This window comes from Microcaecilia unicolor, chromosome 6, assembly GCF_901765095.1.
Source record: "Microcaecilia unicolor chromosome 6, aMicUni1.1, whole genome shotgun sequence".
Lineage (NCBI taxonomy): Eukaryota > Metazoa > Chordata > Amphibia > Gymnophiona > Siphonopidae > Microcaecilia > Microcaecilia unicolor.
Genome location: NC_044036.1, coordinates 25,302,807 through 25,328,944, shown reverse-complemented (window position 1 = coordinate 25,328,944; position 26,138 = coordinate 25,302,807). Strand labels below are relative to the sequence as shown.

General features: G+C 41.6%; 1 protein-coding gene across 3 annotated transcripts in view; it reads left to right on the top strand.

Annotated features, from left to right (window-relative positions):
• The window catches only part of EPS15 (epidermal growth factor receptor pathway substrate 15), a 251,598-nt gene that overhangs the window by 55,776 nt on the left and 169,684 nt on the right, over window positions 1-26,138 (top strand). For all 3 annotated transcript variants that reach the window (XM_030207237.1, XM_030207236.1, XM_030207238.1), the window contains exons 4-7: window positions 2,825-2,872; window positions 7,802-7,897; window positions 17,219-17,284; window positions 24,082-24,207. In XM_030207237.1, coding sequence (XP_030063097.1) covers window positions 2,825-2,872; window positions 7,802-7,897; window positions 17,219-17,284; window positions 24,082-24,207 — 336 coding nt within the window. The remainder of the gene's footprint in view (window positions 1-2,824; window positions 2,873-7,801; window positions 7,898-17,218; window positions 17,285-24,081; window positions 24,208-26,138) is intronic.

Below are 26,138 nucleotides of genomic sequence, written 5' to 3'. Positions count from 1 at the left end.
AATCTGCTTCTTGCTGGCCTTCCACTTAGTCACCTCTCCCCTCTCCAGTCGGTTCAAAACTCTGCTGCCCGTCTCATCTTCCGCCAGGGTCGCTTTACTCATACTACCCCTCTCCTCAAGACCCTTCACTGGCTCCCTATCCGTTTTCGCATCCTGTTCAAACTTCTTCTACTAACCTATAAATGTATTCACTCTGCTGCTCCCCAGTATCTCTCCACACTCGTCCTTCCCTACACCCCTTCCCGTGCACTCCGCTCCATGGATAAATCCTTCTTATCTGTTCCCTTCTCCACTACTGCCAACTCCAGACTTCGCGCCTTCTGTCTCGCTGCACCCTACGCCTGGAATAAACTTCCTGAGCCCCTACGTCTTGCCCCATCCTTGGCCACCTTTAAATCTAGACTGAAAGCCCACCTCTTTAACATTGCTTTTGACTCGTAACCACTTGTAACCACTCGCCTCCACCTACCCTCCTCTCTTCCTTCCCGTTCACATTAATTGATTTGATTTGCTTACTTTATTTATTTTTTGTCTATTAGATTGTAAGCTCTTTGAGCAGGGACTGTCTTTCTTCTATGTTTGTGCAGCGCTGCGTATGCCTTGTAGCGCTATAGAAATGCTAAATAGTAGTAGTAGTAGTAGTAGTAGCTTAGTTTATTGTGAGGAACACACTGAAATGCAAGTTCTTGCACTGACTCTTCTACGGTGGTGGGGAAGAGGGAGTAGAAATCTGTACTCTGTTTCCATTATCTGGGATCACATAAACTTGTTGGTGTCTAAAATGGGATCATATAGGATAAAAGTTTGGGACTTAGCTATGCTCATATCACCATGTATGAGTTCTTAGTCTTTAAGTAGCTCCTTTATATTTTGTGAAGCTGTAGAACAAGAGTAATTTTGAAGAATTTAAACCATGAAAATAGTTATATGAACCTGAAAGTAAATTGTTCCAGAAATGACCTTTGTTTTACCTTGATGTCATTTTTTTTCTTTTGATTTTATCAGCACACTGATAAGCTGGTTAAAAAACCCAGAAATCTACTGTATTGTATTATTAATCCTATATTTTATAGCAATTATCTCCTTCTGCTGAATGGGCCTCTGTTCATTCAGCAGAAGGAGATAATTGCTATAGAATATCTACTATAATAAAACTCACCCTCAACGTTCTGAAGACACTGATGTCACTGCAGCCACTGAGACACCGGTTCGTAAGTTCATGGTGGTGAAGCCACAACACTCACCATGTCTCCATGCCCCGCCCTCGCGTCAGATGTGATGACGTCGAGGGCGGAACAATTACAAAACAACGAAAATGAACAAACGGGGAGGACTACTCCTCCCCTTCCAACGAATCGCTGCAGACTGCCTAACAAACGAAAGCGGCCAAGGACGTGCCCAACCGAAGCCATCTCTCTCTGCCCATGTCTCCTAGCCCCGCCCTCACGTCAAACGTTATGACGTCGAGGGCGGAGACATGGCCAGAGATAGATGGCTTCAACCGACGAACCCCACAGTGACCACCGACTAAAAACGTGCCAGCTACCCTCCAACCACCCCTCCACAAATGGCCCCGCCACAATCGCGGTCGTCGTTCGACAAAGTGGTGAGTTTCAGGGGAGTGGGAGAGGAGAGGGAGGACGACCTCTAACTCGGAGGGGGCGAAAGGAGGGCATGGGACTCGGAGGACAGAGAGGGAGACAGCAACGGGGGGAGGGGGAACCCTTGCTAGCGCCCGTTTCATTTCAGGCAGAAACGGGCCTTTTTTACTAGTAGGATCAATAATACAATTTATTTATAATCCATATTATCTAGAAATTCTAAGTTGAGAACAATTTACACACACAATAGAATAAACATAACGCTATCAATTCATTACAAATAAACTTATAATATCGCAAAAACAAAACCCAAAATTTAGATAAAATAAGATGCATTGCAATTTATTCCTCCATACCAAACACTTGATGAAAGAAATAGGTCTTTAATCCTTTCTTGAGCTGCACTGTATTTTGTATTGTACGAAGCTCAAATGGCAAGGTGTTCCAAAGTTTGGGACCAATGATGAAAAAAAATGGAGGACCTATATTCTTCCAGTTGGACCAAACAGCAACTTCTGAGAGGATCTCAGTGGATGCACCAGTTGATGAAATCTTAGTGTGGAACAGTGTGGGAGAAGCCTACTGATTAAGTACCTTAAAAACAAGCAATAAAATCTTACATTTAACTCTGTATTGGATAGATAGCCAGTGAAGAGATTTTAAAATGGAAGAGAGATGACTATATCGAGAAGTACCAATCGAGTTTTGCGCAACCTGGAGTTCACCTAAGATATTCTTCTTCATTCCTATGAGAAGACCATTACAATAGTCCATTATAGGATGGACAATAGATTGCAGAATCCTCTGAAAGTTAGCAGAAGTAGCATAGGATTCAACACATCTTGCCAATTTCAATTTGTAAAAACTTTCTGAACTATATTAAGAATTTGATGCTTCATAGAAAGAGCTGAGTCTAACTGCACCCCTAAATTTTGAATCTCCCTAAGAATTGGAATTTCAACTGCATCTAGCTTAAATGAAATAGGAACCTCTTCACAGTCTGAACTAGAGAGAACTAAAATTTGAGTTTTTGAAATGTTTAAACTGAGATATTACCTTTCATCTATTGCATAATAGTTGGTTTGGATTCTTTGTTGCTGTTGCTTGGAACATTGCAGGTGTATATTTCAGACCAGGGCATCGTGTATCAGCACAGTTTTTGTAAGTTACTCTAAAAGGTTTTCGTTTAAAAGTATCCCGTTTCCTTTTCATTTTTTGCATAGATCTGGGATTTAGCTGATGCTGATGCAAAAGGTTACTTGAACAAACAGGTAAGGTCTATTTTATCGTATATTCAGGGAGATAACCATTAAATATACAGTTCATGTTTAAAGAATGGGAAATAAGCAAATTCTCATTATATACTATTGTTTGTGTTAAGTGTGCTGCATTATTTTAGTACAAGGAGGAGATTTATTAGAACCTTTGACAAGTATCTCTTACTACAGATAACTGTTAGGCTAGTCAGTGATGCCACATGCCAACAGGGCAGACTCCAGCAGGGTCCTGGGTGTAGCCCTCCCAACTTCCAGGGAGGGGGGTGGGAGTTAGAAGAACACTGGAACACCACTCCAGTTAGCAAGTAAAAGTTGTAGAAATGCTTGGACCTCTGGAAGAGAGGTTATTAAGAATTTTTGTGCATTGGCGCTTCAGCAGGATTTCCAGAGATGTGGTCTCGACGAGAGTAATCAGAATTCTCCAAGGACAAGCAAGATATCATAGCCTTACGTCTGGGTGATAATCATTCGACGGGCCCCACATGGAAGCACTCTCCAGCTTATTTACAACAAACTTTTGAGATCATTGCACATGTGCATGCCTTCCTGCCTGCCACTATTGGGCAGAATGTAGCCAGTTGCCATCTTTCCACAGAGCAGTACAGTCAAGTTCTTTTGTGCTCTTGTCAGCTTGTGCCTATTTTTAATTGTGATTGTTTCATGTGGGTTTGTTCTGTTTTTGGTGTCTCTACCATACAAATCCTGTTGGTGTCATGCAGGGATCAATTCTGTTCCCTCTTAACGTCCCTAGTTAGTATCTTTTGGCCTTTATAGGTTAGGCCCATGGAAAATAAAGAAAATTCAGATCGCATTTAAACCTTGGGCACTTACAAAAGCACTGCCATACTGGGACAGACCGAAGATCCATCAAGCCCAGCATCCTGTTTCCAACAGTGGCCAATCCAAGTCACAACTACCTGGCAAGATACCAAAACAGTACAATACATGTTATACTGCTTATTCTAGAAATAAGCAGTGGATTTTTCCCAAGTCCATTTTAATAATGGTCTCTGGACTTTCCTTTACGAAGCCATCCAAAGCCTTTTTAAAGCTAACTGCGTTTAATACATTCTTTGGCATTGAATTCCAAAGTTTAATTACACATTGAGTGAAGAAATATTTTATGTGATTCGTTTTAAATTTGCTACTTTGTAGCTTCATTGCATGCCCCCTAGTCCTAGTATTTTTTGGAAAGAGTAAACAAGTGATTTCACGTCTACCTGTTCCACACAAGTCATTATTTTATAGACTCCTATCATATCTCCCGTCAGCCATCTTTTCTCCAAGCTGAAGAGCCCTATCCGTTTTAGCCTTTTCTCGTAGGGAAGTGTCCCATCAACTTTATCATTTTCGTCGCCTTTCTCTGTACCTTTTCTAATTCCACTATATCGTTTTTGAGATGCGGTGACGAAAATTGAACACAGTATTCGAGGTGTGGTCACACTATGGAGCAATACAAAGGCATTATAACTTCCTCATTTTTGTTTTCCATTCCTTTCCTAATAATGCCTAACATTCTATTTGCTTTCTTAGCCACCGCCACACACTGAGCAGAGGGTTTCAACGTATCGTCAATAATGACGCCTAGATCCCTTTCATGATCAGTGACTCCTAATGTGGAACCTTGCATTATGTAGCTAGAATTTGGGTTCCTCTTTCCCACATGCATCACTTTGCACTTGCTCACATTAAACTTATCTGGCATTTAGATGCCCAGTCTCCCACTCTCGTAAGGTCTTCTTGTAATTTTTCACAATCCTCTCGTGATTTAACAACTTTGAATAACTTTGTGTTGTAGCAAATTTAATTACCTCACTAGCTACTCGCATCTCTAGATCATTTATAAATGTGTTAAAAAGCAGCCTGGGTTATTTTTTCAAAATTGAGTTGTTTGATTTTGCTGCAGCTATTTTTCTGGACATGTCCCAGAAAAACTCTCCCGGTGGCTTTAAAAATGTTCAGCAGCAACAGGACCATATTCACTATGGATACTCATAATTGGTGTCTGTAGTGCTTCTGACCTGATCATAGTCCCTTCTCACAAATGTCATGGAGAGGACTTAAAGGTCGAGAGAAGCAGTGTGAAAGGATTTTTGGTGTAGGGTAGAGAGTCCAGAAGGCTCCAGGATTTGAGAAACTAAAGCTTCCTCATTAGTCAATGTGATTGAATCCACTCTCAAAAGATTCAAGAGTATGAAGACTCACTCCTCAGTGTCCTTGGGGAGAGCAGTGAGGATATTAGAATCTTTTGGAAAAGAATTATCAGAATGTGGTGCCTACAGCCCACATAGCTTCTTACTAGCTCAACATGAGCCTGCACTTGAGGAATATTGTGTACAGTGAGATGGAGTTTATAGACACTCCCAGGAGAAAGCGGAGAACTCTGCCAGCTAGTGGCTAAAGAGCAATAAGGTGGGCGATATATGGTTAGAAGGACATACTTTTGATACAGCACCCAGAACTTCTGCAGTGGGGTTTGGTGTCCACAGATTCGCATGGCTGTGGGTCTCAGACTTGAAGCCTGAAGTGCAGGAGAAGCTGGCCATGCCGTAGAGCGAAACTGTTTGGACTAAGAGGCTGGCAGTCTCGTCAGCCAGGGTTCAAACATGCTTGACCCTCTCCAGGCCCATTCCTGGCTTGACCTCCTCTTCCAGGAGGTATTTTAGTATGGTGGGGGGGGGGGGGGGGGGGGGGGGGAGGCAGCAGAGATCCTACAACTTTCAAAGGTGTAGCTATTTCCCACCACTCCTCCCAGAGAGCTCAAGGATTTCACTCTCATCACAGAGGGCCCAGAGGTCCCAACAAGTTCCCAGTGAAACAAGGAAGCTGTCCAGAGGGTGGCTACTAAAATGGTCAGTGGTCTTTATCATAAAGAGTATGGGGACAGACTTAAAGATTTCAATATGTACTCTTTGGAAGAAAGGCGGGAGAGGGGGAGGTATGATAGACATTTAAATATCTGTGTGGCATAAATGCACAAGAGGTGTGTCCCTTCCAATTGAAAGGAAGCTCTGGAACAAGAGAGCATAGGATGAAGGTGAAAGGGGGTAGACTCAGAAGTAACCTAAAGAAATATTTAACGGAAAGAGTGGTGAATTCATGGAATGACCTCCTAGTTGAAGTGGTGGAGACGAAAACAGTATCTGAATTCAAGAGCTTGGGACAAGTAAAGATCTCTAAGGGATCGATAGGGAGAGTAGATGGCATGGATAAGCAGACTGGATAGGCAGTGTGGTCTTTATCTGCCTACAGTGTTCTACGTTTCTGTGTTACCTTCCTATGGTAGTGTTGGAATTCCATTTTACCCAACATTTCTAAGACAACATGCTTCTAAAGGTGAAAGCGCATTGCCTCATTTCGACTGCAAGAGATCCTTGGCCTTCTATCTGCAGTGGACTAAAGCCCATAGAGAGTTCATCTAGCTTTTTGTTTCTTTTGACCCAAACAGGATGAGGGCTGCCATTAGCAAATTCACTGTTTCCATTTAGCCAGCAGACTTTATTTCTTTCTCTTAGGTCCAAGCTGGGCTATCTTTTGAGTATTATGGCTTATAATGTGAGAGCCATGGCTGCATCAGTAGTCCACTTGAGATCAGCTTCCAAAGAAATCTGCAGTGCTGTTACGTGGTCTTCAGTTCACATATCTAACACCTCATTACTGTTTGGAACAAGACTCCCAATGGGATGGTTGGCTTGGCCATACAGTCTTTTCTCTTTGAGGTCTAGAATTCAACGCCACCCAGCCCATTATTTTTTTTTCTTCAGACTGGCTTCCAAGAAGAAACATGCTGCAAATTGTTTGCTAGCTACCACTGCTTATTAACTGCTTATATTATTATTGCCTGTTACATGGTCTTCTGCATATTCCACCGCCCCCCCCCCCCCCCCACACATTTATTTTTTGAAGGCAGTCTATAGCTAGAGAGTCCCAGATATTACTCTGATATCCTATTTGTCCTTTGAGAAAGCAACTACTTACCTGTAGCCAGGTGTTCAGCAGGAAGCTATATATACAGTCGGCTAGGCCCTGTGTGACAGCAGCAGATGGGAAGATATGTGCATGCACGGTGCAAAGTTCTAAAAGGTTTGTTGTAAGCAAGCTGGAGAATATTTCTACACAGGCTCCATCAGATGACACTGAGATGCCAGGCTATGTATTCTGCTGTCCTCAAAGAACACCTGCCACAATTAAATAACTTAGCTTTATTTTTAAACCAAATTTTCTGTTTTTAACACCAGGCTCTGACATAGTTTTTGAAAATATCCCCTTCTAACTTCAGTTTCACTAAAACTGTATTGTGTGTAAACTGCTGCTCTTGGTACAACAGATAAACAGCTTGAGCAGCTCTCTGCTGCTATAAAACATCACTGGGTCTCTTTCTATGCAGTTAAATATTGGTCTTGCCAGTAGATACACCAGCATTCCTTGCGCTTACTCAGAACCTCAGAAGTTCTTACCACATACGACATACTTTGAATATTGATGGCTTGAACGTGTCTTAATGACACCTCTTAAAGCTGTTGGTATTCACTACTGATTACAACTGTAAAAACTCTTTGTCTTGAATTTCCTCATTCAAGGCCACCAAGTTAACTTAGCTCACTTCTTTGGACCACACCTTCCATCAAGGCATATAATAAGGAAAATAGCTTAGAAAGTTAAAATTTCCTTCGATGGTTGAATAGGAAGTTTCCAGTAATTTAGCTTGGGATTTAGAGTATTAAATCTAAACTTTATATTAACCTTCAGGGTCCTGTTCCTTAAGTTGGGAAATATTTCTCAGTGATGAATTCATGGAAAATCTTATGAGAGCCAATTGAGAGAGAAACGGAGAGTTTTTAGCTTTCTTGATTTGTGAGAACTGATGTGATGAATCCCCAAGTTAAAAATGACTAGCAAGCGTGTTCCTTTTATTTTGTGTAGGAATTTTTTGTAGCACTGCGTCTTGTTGCTTGTGCACAGAATGGACTGGAGGTTTCACTTGGTAGTCTAAACTTGGTTGTCCCACCACCCAGATTTGTAAGTATATATCACATTCTCCTGATAGCAGCTAACCGAACCTCATTTGTTTTGTATTTTTCTATTTGTTTTCAGTGACCAAACATTTCAGTTCTAATTACATTTTTAATTAGTGTGTGTTTGTTGTGTGGCAAAGGCCATTTGAAAAATCAGTTTATACTTTGCAGTGGTCCTGATGCCAAGTTGACCATTTTAATTTAAGATCAGGTGCAAATATTTGGCAGAAAAGGCCTGAGACTCAGTAAAATATTCAAATATCTCTTTCAAAATAACGTAGGCCTGAAATTTAAAGGATTTATGCTGAGTTGTTCTCCTAAAATGGCCTCTGAAAATTTAATAGGCTAAGTACCTAAATTTTATGCTCAGAATTCCACAGAATTTCTTAATTTAAGGGCATAAAACGTGAATGGCAACAGGAACCGGTGTAGGGTGGGGGCAAGAAAATAACTTAGCACTGATTTTCAGCACAAGGCCCATCAACCTAGAGAAATGGATAGCAGGTCTAAATTTATAAAGATAACTTTTAAGCTCCTAAATTAAGATAAATTTTCAGCTGAAAATAGGGCACAAATTTAGGAGCTCAGTCTGTTTGTATATTGTTTTCTGTGTTTCTAACTTTTGTGCTTTGAATGTTTAATTAAAGTTTTAGTATGAACAAGTTTTCTAAGATTCACAGGTAGCTGATCTGGTGACACTTTGACTATAATTTTGCCTACCTGCTGAATTTGAAGACATATGACAAGACCTAAAGCTGTCTTCAGATTAAAGTCATCAAATGCTTTTTGTTCATGCACAGGATTGAGATAAGCACACAACTGGGTGATGTCTTCAGCAGTGATGGTGTTGTGACAGTACTGTTGTCCTAGCAGAACTCAGAACTAAGTGTAAAATTCTTCTGAAAATATGTGGTGCTTCCCACATCAAAAGGTCTCTTCAGTTCCCTCGTTTGCTTTTTTTTTCACTCTGCTGAATGGACACAAAAACAAAGCTGTCCTGTACTTTCATTGTTTCATTTTTCTTCTTTGATCGGAATATATCAGACAGTCAGAATTATGCCCCTTTCTTTCGGCAGTGTGGGAGAAAGATCCAGAACTTTGACACTCATTCAGAATGTTTCATACGTCTGGGTTCAGACCAAAAGTAATCTGATTGATTGCAAACACTGTGGAAGGATGTCTCCACAAGTCCGAAAGGACTACCTGAATCCTTTCTGCAATCCATTACAAAACAGAGAAGACTCCTACTTGCCCAGGAGGCGGAGAGAAAGACATCCTCTGTGCAGAGATTGGTGGGCTCTGCACCATCTAGCAGGCCCACCTCAGTGGAAGTTGACGTAACCTTCTGCTCAGTGGCTTCAGGAGCCTAGCTGCAAAGGAGCAGCAGTGCAAGGCCTCACTGAAGCTGGCATGAAGCTCCTTGGAAGTTACCAGGCCCAAAATGCAGGTGTCTTATAAACAATTGCACAATTGTAAAGGAAAGGTATCATCTAATCTTTCTTCCAAAGTGTTGAAAAAGTTCAGGCTCCTCTTAAAATGCTTCCCCTAATTGCAGACCTATGCAGTTATATCTAGTGCTATTTGTCCTGTCAAAGATACTCCACTTTGGATAGTAATGCTGACTAGTCTCCATTTATACTTACTCAGCACTCATACAGACCAGCACAGATCATGAACAGATGAGTTTGGTGCAAGATTTGTTTTACACCATCAGTGCAGATGTCCTCTTGCTGCCCAATTGAAATGCGGTTGTCTGCAGCTTCAGATGGCATCAACTCTGGTACTAGTCACAATAGCCAATGAGTCTTCTCCATCTCTCGCTTCCTTTTCGACAACATCTTTGTTCTTCAAAAGATGTTGAATGAATTTTTTAAGGACTAGTGTATTGATCTGCCATCTGTTAAATATAAATGTTGTCACACCATCTCATTTCATATGTGTTAGTCTTGTACAGAAACACACTCATTTGTTTCAAGATCTGATGGTATCTTTATTCTGTACTCTGAGTTACAAGGCAACCATTTTCTAGCCCCATCCTTGCCATGATGGGAGCTGTCACAAAGTGTTCTTGAAGACTACTGAGCCTTGGAATTTCTTCCTCTGGAATCCTTGGGAGCAGAGGAGTATTCTACTGGCATTTCTTCTGACCATTCTGTGTGAAATGAATCTCCGTATGAAGAATCTTTTATCTGAGATTCGTGCAGCGCATGGCCAGTGAAATTCCTTTTCCAGTGTAGCAGGAAGTAGAACTATATTGATATGGTTTTGGACTCTTGCATTTTATATAGAGACCCCCAAACTCACTGTAGCTATAGCAGTCCATGACCCCTACAGCATTTTTGTTTGTTGCTCATGTCCACGTGAGGTCTCTTCTTCCTTTTTTTTGTGGCCACTGCCAATTTATCATTTAGCCTGGTTCAATAAAACATATGTGTGAAACAAGTGCCTAGTTTCAATGAAGTCCACTTGTCTCATTCCTCAGTGGTAGTTGAGTCAGCTGTGAAGAAACCAAGAAAATGTCTGGTGTCTTACAACATGCTACCTGGTAAAAAACCTTAGACTCAATCACTTGGGCAAAAAAGTGTTGTGTGGTGCAGTGCTCTTTGCCTGCATCTCAGCTCATCAGCTTGATATGGTACAGTATATGCATACTATATTTCAGAAGGTTAAAGGTTTCTTGCTCAGCCTGTTTCTGCAGTCACAGTTTGAATTGGCAGCTATCTTGGCCAAGGGAGTTGTGTGGAACCTGTGAAGGTTGTACCTGCAATCACCACTTGGGATGATACGGTAAAGACATATCTAAATTATTTTAGCACTCTGGAATAAGTCACATCTTTTTTAGCTGACCTAACCTAGATATGTACTGATATAAACTACAACAACACATATAACTTACAACAATGATTTATTTACAAAATGAAAACTAGGATTTAAGTTTGTCTGAGTGTTTATAATGTGACAGGACAGAAGACTATAATACATTTTCTTTAAATGCTAAAATGGATGCTAATTGGGTATCAGTTGAAATAATGCATACGTCCTGTGCTACCTGTTTGTCCCCCTGATAGGATTGTGATTACAGTTAATGACTTATAGGTGATGTTTCTTCCTTCTTGAGGATGACTGGAACAGCAGGTGTTTGCCTTGTCTCAGGGAGTGCTCACATTGACCTTCAGCTGTTGCTGGAGATCTGATGCTCTGATGTGTTCTATGATGATCAGATGAAGATTGAAGTGAAGTTGTAGAAGTCAGTGGTACTGTTACCAAAGTAGATGTCCTTTTATATTGTTTTTATATCAGTAATGTCTCTGATTTGATAACATCACTGAAGTTGATTAGCTTGTGCCTGTGTTATGGCTTGACAAACAACAGGAATGTCTTTTGACCGCACTCAGGAGTTGTGGGTCTCAACCCAGTCCTTGAGATACACCTAACAAGTCAGGTTTCCAGAATGTCTACAATGAATAAGCATGACATAAATTTGCATGTACTACCTCCATTGTATGAAAATCTATCTCATTTATTCATTATGGATATCCTGAAAAGCATACTGGCTAGGTGAGTCCCAAGGACTGGGTTGAGAACCCTTTCTCTGGTGGATTTGGGGATTGATATGGCCAAGGATCCTTGTCACATTTGCCCACATTCCTTCTTGCTTGGATCAGCCAGATTGCCATCTTGACAATTCTAACAGGGTCAAAAGTTCCTTCCTTCCAAAAGGCATGTCTGAGCAAAGGTTTTCCTGTATTTTAGCACAGAGCACTCTGTATTCTGTGAACTGTATAGGATGTACCACAGGTCTGGTATATTCAGGCTCTGTAATACATTAGTTATGTTGTGGTAGGGAGTTATACTACTACAAACCCGTTTTATATGCTCAGAGTATAACATTTTGAGTGGTCATCTAGAATTTCATAGTAAAATAGTATATGGAGGTAGGTCACTTCAAGTAGTCACCCCCAGCTAAAGACAAGATGTGACAGTAGAAAAGAAAGCAATGAAAACAACAATCTTAGCAAATCACTTCTTACCAACAAAGCAGAAAGTGAGACTAAACAAAAAACTAAACAGAAGATAAAAATGCCACTGAAATGTAGATGGAAAGCGATGACCACAAATGCTCACAGTCTAAGCAATAAAGTTCATGACCTGCAAGCCCTGATGTTAGAGGCAGACTTAGACATTGTTGCAATCACGGAGACATGGCTCAAAGATTCCCATGAATGGGATGCAAACGTACCAGGCTATAATCTATTTAGGAAGGATAGAGATGGTCGTAAAGAGTTGGAGGAGTAGCTCTGTATGTGAGAGGATATTGCAGCAACTGAAATGACAGGGGCCTGGGGAAAGGAAGAAGTGATAAAAAGATATGATAGAACCTCGGTCCACATGGGTGTTGTCTACAGACCTCCAACACAATCAAAGGAACTAGATAAAGATCTGATTACAGATATCCAAAAGTTGGGAAAGAAAAGAGAGGTGCTGTTGCTGGGAGATTTCAGTCTGCCAGATGAGGATTTGAAAGTTCTGTTTTCAGAATCTGAAAGAAGTAGAGAGATTGTGGATGCTTTTCAAAGTGCTCTGCTCAGAGAAATGGTTACAGAACCCATGAGGGAGGGAGCGATGCTGGATCTGGTGCTCACAAATGGAGATAGTGTGTCAAATGTCTGAGTGGGTGCCCACCTGGGCAGCAGTGACCATGAAACTGTTTGGTTTGATATAACAGCTGAAGTGGAGGGCAGCCACTCAAAACTCAAAGTCTTGGATTTCAAGCATGCTGACTTTAGTAAAATGGGGGAATACCTGAGGAAGGAGCTGATGGGCTGGGAGGACATACGAGAAGTGGAAGGGCAGTGGTCCAGGCTGAAAGAAGCTATAAATATGGCCACAAACATTTATGTAAGGAGAGTAAATAAAAGCAAGAGAAAAAGGTAACCGATATGGTTTTCCATCAAGTGGCTGAGAAAATAAAGGCTAAAGAGTTGGTGTTTATGAAATACAGAAAAACTCAAGAAGAGGAACACAGAGAGGAATACCGGATGAAACTGAAAGAAGCCAAGAGAAAGATACATCTGGCTAGAAATGTAGGAGGGGGCGACAAAAATTTCTTCAGGTATATTAGTGAACGGAGGAAGACTAAAAATGGAATTGTGAGACTGAAAGATGCTGCGAACTGCTATGTGAATAATGATGAAGAAGAAAGCAAATTTGCTAAACAAATACTTTTGTTCTGTTTTCACTGAAGAAAATCCTGGAGAAGGACCACGATTGACTGGCAAAAGTACATATGAGAATGGAGTGGATATAGCACTGTTCACAGAAGAGAGTGTGTATGAACAACTTGAAAATCTAAAGGTGGACAAAGCCATGCGACCGGACGGGATCCATTCCAGGATATTGAGTGAGGTCAGAGAGATTCTGGCAGGTCCTCTTCTTGAGTTTTTCTGTATTTCATGAGCATCTACTCTTTAGCCTTTATTTTCTCACCCACTTTGCTGGAGACCCATATCTGTTTCCTTTTTCTCTTGCTTTTATTTATGCTCCTTACATATTTATAGCTACTTTTTAGCTTGGACCACTGCCTTTCCACTTCTCATATGTTCTCCCAGCCCATCAGCTCTTTCTTCAGGTAAAATCCCCCAGTTTACTGAAGCCAGCATGTTTGAAATCCAGGACTGAGTTTTGAATGGCTGCCCTCCAATTTAGCTGTTATATGAAACCAAACTGTTTGATGATCACTGCTGCCCAGGTGGGTACCCACTTGGACATTAGACACACTTTCCCCATTTGTGAACACCAGATCCAGTGGTGCTCCTTCCCAAGTGGGTTCTGCCGCCATTTGTCTGAGATAGCCCTCTCTTAAGCCACAGCGGATTGGAAACGCGGCCAGCAATACTTAAGAAGGTGCCCACTCCATAAAATTGGTTGGAAGCCCCATTGTCTGTAACACTACAAAAAAGTAAAACTTTTGATTGTCTGTAATGACCTTGTTGGCATCAAAGACTAGACTAGCCCTGGTCAAGTGTCCCTGTTCTTCCAGCTGTAGTGTATCAAGTGTTTTTTGATGAGATTTAGAATATCATTTTGCATACATAAATTTCAGTCCCACTCAATATTAAAGGAAATTCTGTATAATGTTCCAGTCTATTGTAAAGCCCTTGAAGGAAGGTCTCTTAATCACTATTTGGGATCATAATTGGAAGCTATAACTAACTACTTAACCCCCTTTGAATGCTTAAAGGGACTGCTTTGTGGATTAAAACACACACCTCTGTGCTTTTGGAGCATTTGGATGCTGAATACACTTAGCCCATCCAGTCCCTTATCAGCTTGGCATATTTCTTGTGTCCTATGTCTTTTGTGTAAGAAGGCCACTTGCACCTGTTGCAAAAATTGAAGCAGTCTGCTGTTTACACTGGGGTTGCAATGCCCCAAATATTGATGGTAATTTCAAAATGGATCACATCTGAGTGGTATGTTTGGTAGGGACAGAGGATCCAGTAAATCAAAAAATTGTTCCTCCACTGTATCTGTCCATCCAAGACATTTAATATACTGGTAATCGATCAATCCAATATCTTCTCCACAACACGAGAATATAATGACAATGCCTGACATCAAATTTTAACTTAAACCATAACTGCCCCTACCACTGTTCTACAAACATTACCCAACCAAAAACCATAAACCTCCCATCTCCAAACACACGACATTAGTGACGACTTGCCACAATAATGTCATCTTTACCCATCCCCACCTCTTCCTTCCAAATCTTCCTCTTCAACCCCCTACAAACTTGCATGCCAACCTACTACTACTTATCATTTCTATTGCGCTACTAGACGTACGCAGTTCTGTACACTTGAACATGAAGAGACAGTCCCTGCTCGACAGAGCTTACAATCTAATTAGGACAGACAAACAGGACAAACAAGAGATAAGGGAATATTAAAGTGAGGATGATAAAATAAGGGTTCTGAACAAGTGAACAACAAGTGAACAACTTGCCCAGTCGATACACACATATAAAACCAATTATACCCCAACTCACTGCAAACCCTTGAACCTCCTCCTCTGAAGACTATTCCCAGATCTAGAAATTCTAAAGTAGAAACACATCGTTCAACCTTGTTCATCATAATGAAGAACAGAAAACAGAAAAAAAAAATAGACACACTGATCATTTCAGTGCCTCCCATACTATAACTTTCCAGTCCAAGTCCCTAATCAAGTATCCACTAATTGTTGAGCCGGCAAAAGAAAAATGATCAGTGATTCAGGTAAGCATGAAATTATCTCAAAGGAGGCACTTCTCACAGGCCAGCACGGTATTGGGTCGCCACCTCCAGTCAGTCAGCAGTGTCTATCATGGCAGTTAACGCTTGGAGCTGCTGCAGCATAATTTTTGTAGTGGGAGTGCAGCTGCGCCGCAGATAGCATCAGAGACTCAGACTGCGCTAGACTAGAATGCTGTTTGGTCGCAGAAAGAAAATGTAGTTGTAAAAAGTCTTTCACAGTCTGTAGAGATATAATGACCACATTTTCTACATAACATGTGATCCTGGGTACACTATAGCCTGGGGTATATTACGCATGTAAAAAGACTTTACATCTCTGTATTGCATACTCAGTTTTTGTCATTTTCTAGACTAGAGTCCACAAATAACATTACTTTATTGTTTCTGTACTGCAAGACTCTGCCCTTCCAGTCCCATTGGAAAATAAGATCCCTGTGTTGGTAGTTAAGTACCTTCAACAAGATGGTCTGGGGTGTGCCCTGTGTTTAACCAGTGCACAGGTACCCAATTCTACTACAGGGTCAGCAGATACAGCTGGGTCACAGAAAAGCTCCAGGAGTAACCTGCTGACAGTCTTCTATTGATCCAACCTCATCATCCTCCAGTACTCCAATGAAATGGATGATGATCTGTCTGGAGCGACGTTCAAGGTCCTCAATTTTCACCCAGGGCCATGTGGGGGCTTGTGGCCTCTCGCCAAAGCTTTTGCAAGTGCCCCTCTGTTGTAGATAACCATTGCTCTGCTTGCTTAAGACCAGCTGGCTGCCTCTTGCAGCTGCCTTCGGATCACACCTACTTCACTTTGAAAGTGATTGTTTAGCATTAATGGTAGCATTGCCCTTTTGAATCTTGGCAAGTACCATGTCTAATTTTGCAGGTGAACTGGTAGCTGGAATCAGGAAATCCTCACCCACGTTGTCCATTGACACTCCAGAGTTAGCCACCATGTGGCAAATGACATCTTGATAAGGCATGCATTACATATCTGTAGGTTGTCTGTATTTTCCAGTTTTGACTGTCTATGTAGTCAGTTGGTTATGCATTTTCATTTGGCTCGTACTTCAGACTGAATGCTATCCACAGCAAAGTGATAGAAAAACCAATTTCTGGGACTTCCATAAAACCCCTAGTACTTGCAGGGGGCTTCAGAGCTTTGCATTCCCCAAGCAGCCATCACATGGCTACTATACAGTTCCAAAAACTTTGAAAGCTCAGTTTACCAGGAGTCAGTCTGCTTCTTGGTCAGCGCACTCCTTAGTTCCTCCTCATGAAACTTGCAAAGTGACAACCTAGAAATCTATGCATTCTTTTATCCATCCCAACAGATCAGGTGTTCAAGCCCGAAGTGATGCAGCCTTTGGAATGAAAGTATTAGTGGCAGGAATTTCATTGTCACACCTTTTGTAAGTATTGCTTTGGTACGTTTCAAGCATCTGGTCTGGTGGGATGATAAGGAAGGGTACATTTAGTTTTTATCTGCTAATTTTCTTTCCTTGAGTCCTTCCAGACCAATCCTGAACCTACCTGTGGTTTTTAGCTGAATAAGCAGCCATGAATTTAGGAGTCGCTGAATTGTGTGCCTGACTCAATCTTGGTTATTGATGAAAAAAGCTTTACTTCTCGTCGGGTGTTTTCTTTAGACAACAGGATAGATCACACACACAGTTTCTCTCTTCTTTCCAAGGCTTGCATTCATTCTTGATCTATAGAACCTCATGAGGGAGACCATAGCATGCAGGAAGTGTACCACGTTCTCAGAGCTTTACACTTGATTCTGATCTCTGGGGGAGTTGTTCCATTTTGATGCTGTTGGATGACATCACTAGTTTATGTGCCTGATCAATCGTGCTATCTACAGAAAACATCTGTTACAGGTGAGATGCAATGCCTTTATTGTCTGTCCTTTACACTAGAATGTGCTTAATTTGTTTGTGGAATTTGATAGTAGTATAATTTCAAGATGTCGTGAAATAAAACTGTGTTTTAAAATTGTGTGCTGTTTTTAAATACAGTCCTTCTTTTTCTAGCATGATACTGGTAGCCCTTTACTGGCAGGTGGACTGGTGGGAGCTGACATCCCATGGGCTGTAAAGGTGAGTTACTAGTTCTAGGAGCTGATTTAGTATTCTTCTTCTTTTATGTTATGCAAACATAGTCTTTCTCTGTCAACATATGTGGTCCATCCATGCCATTTGCTCAGATTTACAAATCAGAGACCCTCTGAGTATTCCAGTTTTTATGTTTTAGATTTCTGCTGCAGGCTTATATGCATATAAAATTGGAAAGTTGCAGATGGGCAGCAACTTTAAATTGTAATTTAATCCATGTATTTTAGGGTAGATTCATTTAGAACTTCATGTAATCTAAAAATCTAGGTATTGCTAATACCTGCAGTTTTCCATTTGCAGAGCCGGTGGGAGGAGGCGGGGCTGGTGGTTGGGAGGTGGGCCTGGTTCTGGACAGACTTCTACGGTCTGTGCCCTGAAAATGGCAGAAACAAATCAAGGTCAGGTAAACACATAAAGTAGCACATATGAGTTTAAATTATTGGGCAGACTAGATGGACCATGCAGGTCTTTTTCTGCTGTCATCTACTATGTTACTATATACATATGAACTTGCAGCAGAAATATAAATATGAAATATTTAAACACTCAAAAATGATCACATCCATGAACAGTAAAATGGGGATTACATACCTGTTTTTGTGTTGACAAAAGAACATGTCTGGACAAGGTAGAATCATTATATTTGGAGAGAGTAACAGGAATTAGAAAATAAGGGGGACTAATTTGAAGAAAGTTGCTCACAAAGTCAGAAAGAGGCTTGAATATTATCTCAGCTAGGGTAGGAGTGGATAAAGCATGTCCTTCTACAGTATGTGTAACTAGTGTTACTACTTGTGCGTGTGACTAACAAGTTACTAGCAAGTCTTCCAGTAAAGATGTGGGTGAAGATCTTAGTTTTCACCTGCTTCCTGAATTAGAGTCTTGTCTTAGGCAAAGCCTTTCAGGGAGTGCACTCCAGAGTGTGGGGTTTACTCTGGAGAAGACTCGCTGTTGGGTATCACGTTGTTTGATGTCCTTTGGAGAGGGTGTGGTTAGGGATACTCTTGAGAGGATCTTAGTGACCTTGGAGCAGGGGCGTAGCCAGATTTTGGTGGGAGGGGGGGTCCAGAGTAGAGAGCTGCACGGCTTCCGTCCCCGCGGGAATCCCGCGGGGACGGAGGCAGTTCCTGCGGGGATGGAAGCTGTTCTGTGGGGTTCCCACGGGAACGGAGGCAGTTCCTGCGGGGTTCCCGCGGGGAAGGAACCAGTTCTGTGGGCTTCCCGTGGAATTGTAAGCTCCACCTGCACCAGCCTCTCATCTACCGAATACCAATTTATTTGAGTGCTGTCTCCTCCTCCTCTTCTTCCTTGCTTTAACAGCATAAATGTGGAAAGTCTTCCATTAAGGAGGTGGTAGAGTCACAAATGATGACGGAATTCAAAAAGGCATGCTAACCTTAAATGGCTGCATGTGTGTGGATATGTCAAGTGACAGATGGCGACTCTGGCTGTGATGAACTAGAGCTGATACCTGGCAGACTTGAATAGGCTGTGTCTCATACATGGCAATCTGGTGTAGGATGGGCTGGAAAGGGCTTAGACAGCAACTTCAGTGGCTGGAACATGAGGACAGTGCTGGACAGACGTTTATGGTCTGTGTCCCACAAATGAGAACATGAATAGGCTGGAGTGGGCTTCGATGGCAACTCCAGCAGTTGGAACTTAAGGATGGGGCCAGATAGACTTCTGTGGTCTTTGTTCCAGAAACACGAAAGAACGACCATAATCAAGTATATAATATCACACTCGTTGATTTAATGATGACTTGATCATGAGTGTGAATATTGGCAGAGTGGATGGACCGTTCAGGTCTATTTGCTGTCACTTACTATGTTACTATTAATCCTCTTTGCTCCCAGGCTGGTGCACAGACCTCAGCTCTGACACAGGCACGAGAATCAGATGTCACCTGACCTACTGGCGTGTGCATGTGGCGACCTCTCAGCACACACTGCCAGTGAATCAGAGACAAATCTTACATGTGCGCACCAGAGTTCCAAGTTCCGTTCCTTCCTTGCCTACAGTGCTGTGGCTCAAATCCAGAAAGAGACTGAGGGAGCTGACTGGAACTTTCTTTTATGTACTATTAAATTCTTACGGGGATGGGTTAAATTCTGACGGGGATGGGTGGGGATGGGTTAAATTCTTGCGGGGACGGGTGGGGACGGGTTGGGATGGTTTAAATTTTTGCGGGGATGGGTGGGGATGGGTAAGATTCCAGTGGGAATGGGTGGGGACGGGTAAGATTCCAGCAGGAACGGGCAGGGATGGGTAAGATTTCTGTCCCCGTGCAACTCTCTAGTCCAGAGCCCGAGGTGAGGGGGCACATTTTAGCCCCCCCCCCCGGGGGGGGGGGGGCTTTCAACATGGGTATTGCCCCTGAGGTCTTGGACTGCAAGCAAGCAAGCATTGGCTTATCACATGGAGCAGACTAAGCTCCACAGACAGTCTGCTCAGCTTTTTGTTTCTTTTAATTCCAACAGGATAGGGGTCGCCGGGGGAACACACAATCTCTAATTGGCTGGCAGATTGTATTTCTTTTACTTATGCCCAGGCTGGGCTGACCCGACCCTGGAGGGTCATGTCTAGGATCACAGTGTCAGAGCCATGGCTGCTTTGGTAGCTCACTTGCGGTCAGCCTCTGTTGAAGAAATTTGCAAGGCTGTGAGGTGGACTTCTGTCCACACATTCGCATCCCATTACTGCCTTGAGCAGTATATCCAACGTGACAGTTGGTTCGAGCAGACAGTTTTGTAGAATCTGTTTGGGGTGTAGAATCCAACTCCACCCCACTAGCCCATTTTATTTTGTACCAGGCTGCACTCTCACTTTGTATATAGTTTGCAGGTTAATCTGAGTACTGTCCTCGCTGTTGCGAAGCCAAATTGACCAATGTTTGTTGTTTTTGATGAGCCTGGATGCTAGGTATACTCCAATTGTGAGAATTATGGCCTGCTTGTCCTCGGAGAAAGCGAAGATACTTACCTGTAGCAGGCCTTATATTCTCATAGACCCTCCCACCTCCCCTTGGAGTTGTCTCCTATTTTTTCTTTTTATGCTGTTGTAGTTAACTGCGGTTCACTTTTACTCATTGTACACCACTCAGAATTTTGTAGACCTCAGCTGAAGAACCCTAATCTCTTTAGCCTTTCCCCTTAATCAATGTGGTCACTCTTCTTTGAACCTAATTCCGCTATATCTTTTTTGATATATGACCACAACTGAATGCAGTACTCAAGGTGAGATTGCACCATGGAGTGATATAGAGGCATTATAGTTTTCTCCATCTTATTTACCATCCTTGTCCTTATAATTCCTAGCATCCTTATTTGCTTTTTTGGCCACCGCACACTGGGCAGAAGATTTCAGCATATTGTCTACTATGACATCTTTTTCTTGGGTGCTGACAGCCAAGGGGGGACCCTAGCATCAGGTAACTATGATTCAGATTGTTCTTCACAATGTGCATCACTTTGCATTTGTCCAGATTAAATTTCATCTGCCATTTCGATGCCCAGCCTTCCAATTTCCTAAGGTCTTTCTGCAATATTTCACAGTCCGCACATGTTTTTATCAACCTTGAATAGTTTTGTGTCATCTGCAAATCTAATCATCTCACTCTTTCTGATTTCCAAATCATTTATAAATGTTAAATAGCACCGGTCCCAGTACTGATCCCTGCGGTTATCCACTATTCACCCTCCTCCATTGAGAGAAATGACCAATTAATCCTACCCTCTGATTTCTGTCCAATAACCAATTCCTAATCCACACCAGAACATTGCCTCCTATCCCAGGACTCTTTACTTTTCTCAGGAGTCTCTCATGAGAAACTTTTTTTTTTTTTTTGTTACATTTGCTTTAATTGGCCAGTAGGTGTCGTCATGAGTGGTGTACTTGACTTTTCTTAATTTAGTTGGAGCTCTGAGTGATATTCAGCAATAGAGAATGCTTATCATAAGATAAATAACCTAGCACATCAAGGAGGTCGTAACGAAACACGGACAAGCAGTAATGGATATCCACCACACTTACAGTGCTTTCCCTACTAAACTGTTTTGACCTATTCATCAGAAAAGGCGGGATAGCAAGTTGTAAGTAAATTTAAACATAAACATATGGAGGACCTGCCAAGTACAGCTTAGCTGCAGCCTGTGCATGCATATATACTGGCAATCTTCCACTCACCAGGAAGGTTTCCATTTGCCTCTGGGCAGGTATTCTGCTGTTCAAGGTATTCCCTCGTGGTTGTAGGAAGGGGGAGGGGGAATGTCACACAGGTCTTGAAATTATGCCAGTAGGTTAAATATAAAACAAACGCTGGGAATCACTCATCAATCAGACATACAACTAATAAATTTAAGTTTATTAGCCAAGAGTTGGGAAACAGTGGACCAGAAGAATAAGGTTTTGTTTTGCACACAGCCAACAGGTAAAATAACCAGCATTTGTACACACATTACTATGTAGATAGCTTTAGTGTACTTAAACCACTGCTTGGGATAGGCTCTCTTCATTAGGTCATGTAGAGTTGGGGCAGAGACTTAGCACAGATTTACTTCTGGACTTTTAGCCAAGATAGGATAGTTTTAGGAAATCCTGGAGCTAGTTTTTCATGGACTGAGTCTGAAGGACCAATATGGGCACAGAGTAATAGTTTCTGACCAAGGATACTGGAATATGTTATAATCTTACAGCTTCTGGAGGATGCAACATGCTGTCCAAATTTCACTATGTTTTGTAAGGGTCAGAACGCTACCTACAGGCTAGCCTGAGGGAAAAGAGTTAAACTGACACCTGCTTTTCCTATTTCCCCTTAAAATCAAGTAATTTCTTTTTTGCCTCAAATCTAAAGGCAGTGAAATACTATAGAACTAGCCCAAGAGATGCAAATCTTGCTGTTCTTGGGGTTTGAAGGCTATCAAGAGAAAGAAAGTCTTATTGAATAAGCAAAACATCAAATAATGACAACAAAAAAACATGTTTGCACATCATATTAATGTAACCCGGGTCTCGCCACCACTAGCACAGGGTCCTTGGGCACCATCTAGCTCTTGGGGTCAGGCACCCCGACCCAGGCCACAAAACAAAATCTTTCTTGACTCACTCTGTCACACACACAGCTCAGACTGTCTTATACGAGCTTGGGTGTAGGCCGGGGCTAGACTTATTTCAGTAGGCCATAGGATGTTAAGTTGAACTTCACCTGAGTATTCTTGATCAGTCTGGGAGCAAGCACTTCACTCTCACTTGCAAGAATACTTTCCACACCAAGAATCTGTATTTTATGCAATAACTTTACTGAACTCTGCAACAGGTAGTTTGAATCTTCTTTGGAACAAACATTCAATTTTGTAATTCAACTTGGTATCAGATGCAAATTATAAATCCAAAGCCAATTTAGGGATATGGTGTATGTTAAGTGCAGTTTATAATCTTACAGTATGTGCATATTTATAGCTACTCTTGTCCATCACCTATCTCTTTAGGCTGCATGATCCAACGCTGTGCTTGTAGCGTTGGTTGTCACAAGCAAACTCCTGCAGGATCAGACCTCCCTGTCAGTTCCTACTTCCAGAGTTGCAGTTCCATGAGCTGCACCCTCAGGCCTTGAATAGGCTCTTCCCTGTTCCTGCTCCTGGCTTGGTTTCCCCTTTACCCACCCAGAGCACTCCACTCTTCCTGTTACTACCTTTGGCTGACAATAACTTCCCCTTCAGATCAGCCTTAGGTTATTATTTAGTTAGTTATTTATTTATTTGTTACATTTGTATCCCATATTTTGCCACCTTTTTGCAAGCTCAATGTGGCTTACATAGTTCCGTTAATGGCGTTAGCCAATTCCGGTCTGAACAAATACAAGGTATAACGAATATAAGGTGATGTGGTTGAGTGAGGTACATGTATGGTAGGTATAATTGGGGGGGAACTTAGGGAGAGGAAGAGTCATGTAATGTCCATTTCAGTCTTTTGTTACGTTGTGTCGCAGGTATCCAGGTATATTATGGCCTTTCTAGTACAATCCCTTCTCCTCACAAGTCCTGGTGGAGGTAGAGGCAATCACACACCACATGCTCAGACAAACGATAACTTTTATAAACTCATAACTCCTCCCCTCATTCAACAACCAGAAACATTTCCCTCTGCAATTCATACAGGAACCCTCCACCTTGGGCTGGATTCCTTACCACCCACAACCTCAGAACCTTCCCCTCAGTAACTCTGAAGTATAATCTCATGATCTTTAGTAATCCCCATTATAATGGGGGATTACTTTAAATTGGAGGTTCATAATTTCATGACGCTTTGTACCTACTTGCAGAATTTCAGAATCGCCCAATTTTGAATTTGTGTTAACTGAAAAATAATGCAACTGAAGCTAATCACCTTTTTATTCCCTTCCCTAGTAGGCTGTTGCCTCCTGCTTTTTTTTTGGGGGGGGGGCTCTTGGCCTATTTGGAACGTATCTCCATTCTTGCTGCTATTTGTGATGAAAGGGTTCTGAACCTGAGGCACGTAGGTCTTTATAATTTGTGTCATTTCTGAAAGTTATAATCTCATTCCCCTCGCATGTAGCCAACCATTACAACGTACACTTCTGGTTGAGGAGTAAGAAATGAAACACTGGCCCGTTGTACAGGAGTATGCTTCAGTATTTTGAGTCTTTGGACCAACCTGTGTACTCCTTCGTAAGGCTATTCAAGAACTGTATGTTTCAAATGTCTTCTGATTGCCAGCATTGAATCTGATTTTTAAATTTATTTTTTTTTATGCTGTCACAGTTAGAGGAAAAGGCCAAGTATGATGTTATCTTTGACAGCCTGAACCCTGTGAATGGATTCCTCTCCGGTGAGAAGGTGAAACCTGTGCTGCTAAACTCCAAACTGCCCGTGGATGTGTTAGGAAGAGTAAGAATATCTTTGAAAATTTTGTTACTAATTTTCATCTTATCTACCATGACTGCCATAGAAAATGTGTTTTTATTTTTTTTTTGTGGTGGTTGGGTGAGTGTTTCCTAACCTTTCTAGTCTTATCTTCCAAAGGCTTTTGTGGTACTTTATATTTGTCCTGTGGGAAGGGGGTGGAGTTTCAAGAGGAATCTGAGGTGGGGTTTTTTTTTAAATGCACATTTATTTATTTATTTATGACATTTATATCCCACAGTATTCCCACCCATAGGCAGGCTCAATGTGGCGTACAACAATTAATAAACAAACAATAGTACAAAGTACAGTAGACAAGGTCACAGGAGAGAGAGAAAACAACGAAGGAGGAAGAGGAAGGGAGGGGAGGTGATAAATCAGCACGGAAGGAGTCGTGGCCTAAAAGGGTATGGCACCTGTAGGGTTCTTAGCGTAAGCACTGCCAAAGAGGAAGGTCTTGAGCTGCTTCTTGAAGGTCGGGTGATCGAAAGTGAATTTAACCTCTCGAGGCAACCCGTTCCACAATTGAGTGCTGAGGTAAGGAAAAGAGGAACCATAGACGGTCTTATATTTGAGGCCATGAGGGGCAGGGTAGTGGAGGTTGAGGTACGAGCGGGCCGTATGCATGCTTTGTAGAGTTTGCCATATTAGATGTATATATAATTTTTCTTTCTATTAAGGAACTGCCTACAGCTTTGTACTGAACGTTTTTGAAGCCAAGACCATGAGCTTCCAACCCAAGCAAATCCTTTGCTGGAATGTTGAGTTAATTTTGTACCAAGACTAGAAAATAAATTTGTCAGTGATAGCAGGCAGCAGCAGACCCAATCCCAATACCAGTTGAGCTCCTTTGCGGCAGATAGAATATTGAAACATTAAGTTAGGATAATCTGCAGTTGGCAAACTATCATTTTTAAATATAGCTAACTAAAGTAGGCTGATTCATCATCACATGGCTTTTTCCAGTGGATAGTATATTAAGATGCCTGGCATAAGTACTTCCCAATAACAATTGTGTCTATGATAGAGAAAGCCATCTGGATTTATAATGGTTGAGATATAGGAAAGGGCTGGCACACTTGTGGTAACTTCTTCCAGATGAGCCTATACTGGATAGTTGCTCCCCTATGATTAAGGTTTCCTGCGTATTTATGGGGGACAGACAGAAGGTCCATCAAGCCAACAGTGGCCAATACAGGTGACAAGTTCCTGGCAAGATCCCAAAAGAGTAAAACAGATTTTATGCTGCTTATCTAGAAATAAGCTGTGAATTTTCCCGTCCATCTTAATAATGGCTATGGACTTTCTTTTAGGAAATTGTAACTATTCTTCTGTTACTTGCTAGTTACAGCAGACATAATTTGTGACTTCATGAGGTGAATTATCATTTTCTTTCTAATAAAACGAATAAATATATTTCCAATTACTTATTGCAGGGAACATCTGGTAGGAAACTGACTTTGGTCTTCCTTAAAACATATTTACACACATCCGTGACAATTCCAAATAAAATGATTGTTGTGAGTGACAAATCGGTGTAAAAAGATCTTGTGGCTGAGGCTGATGTCTGCAAACAAGTTCTCTAGTGGGCTTCAGAAATGCAGCTCTTCATTAGAAATCACACCTTAATATGTTTTGGTTAAATATAACTTTTGCCAGCATTAATAGATTTTAAAATGAACAGTTTTGGCCAGTTACATGTGATAAGTTGATGCATCTCTTTTATTTTAATCACCTAACTACTCTTCCTTTACAACATATATAAGTATACATATTAACAGTTTACCTCACACACACACACACACACAAATATATATATATGTGTGTGTATTTTATTTATAACATATATACTTGACTATAAGCAAAGATTTGAGGGGACCAAAAAAAATGGCCAAAAATTGAGATAATGGTTTAGT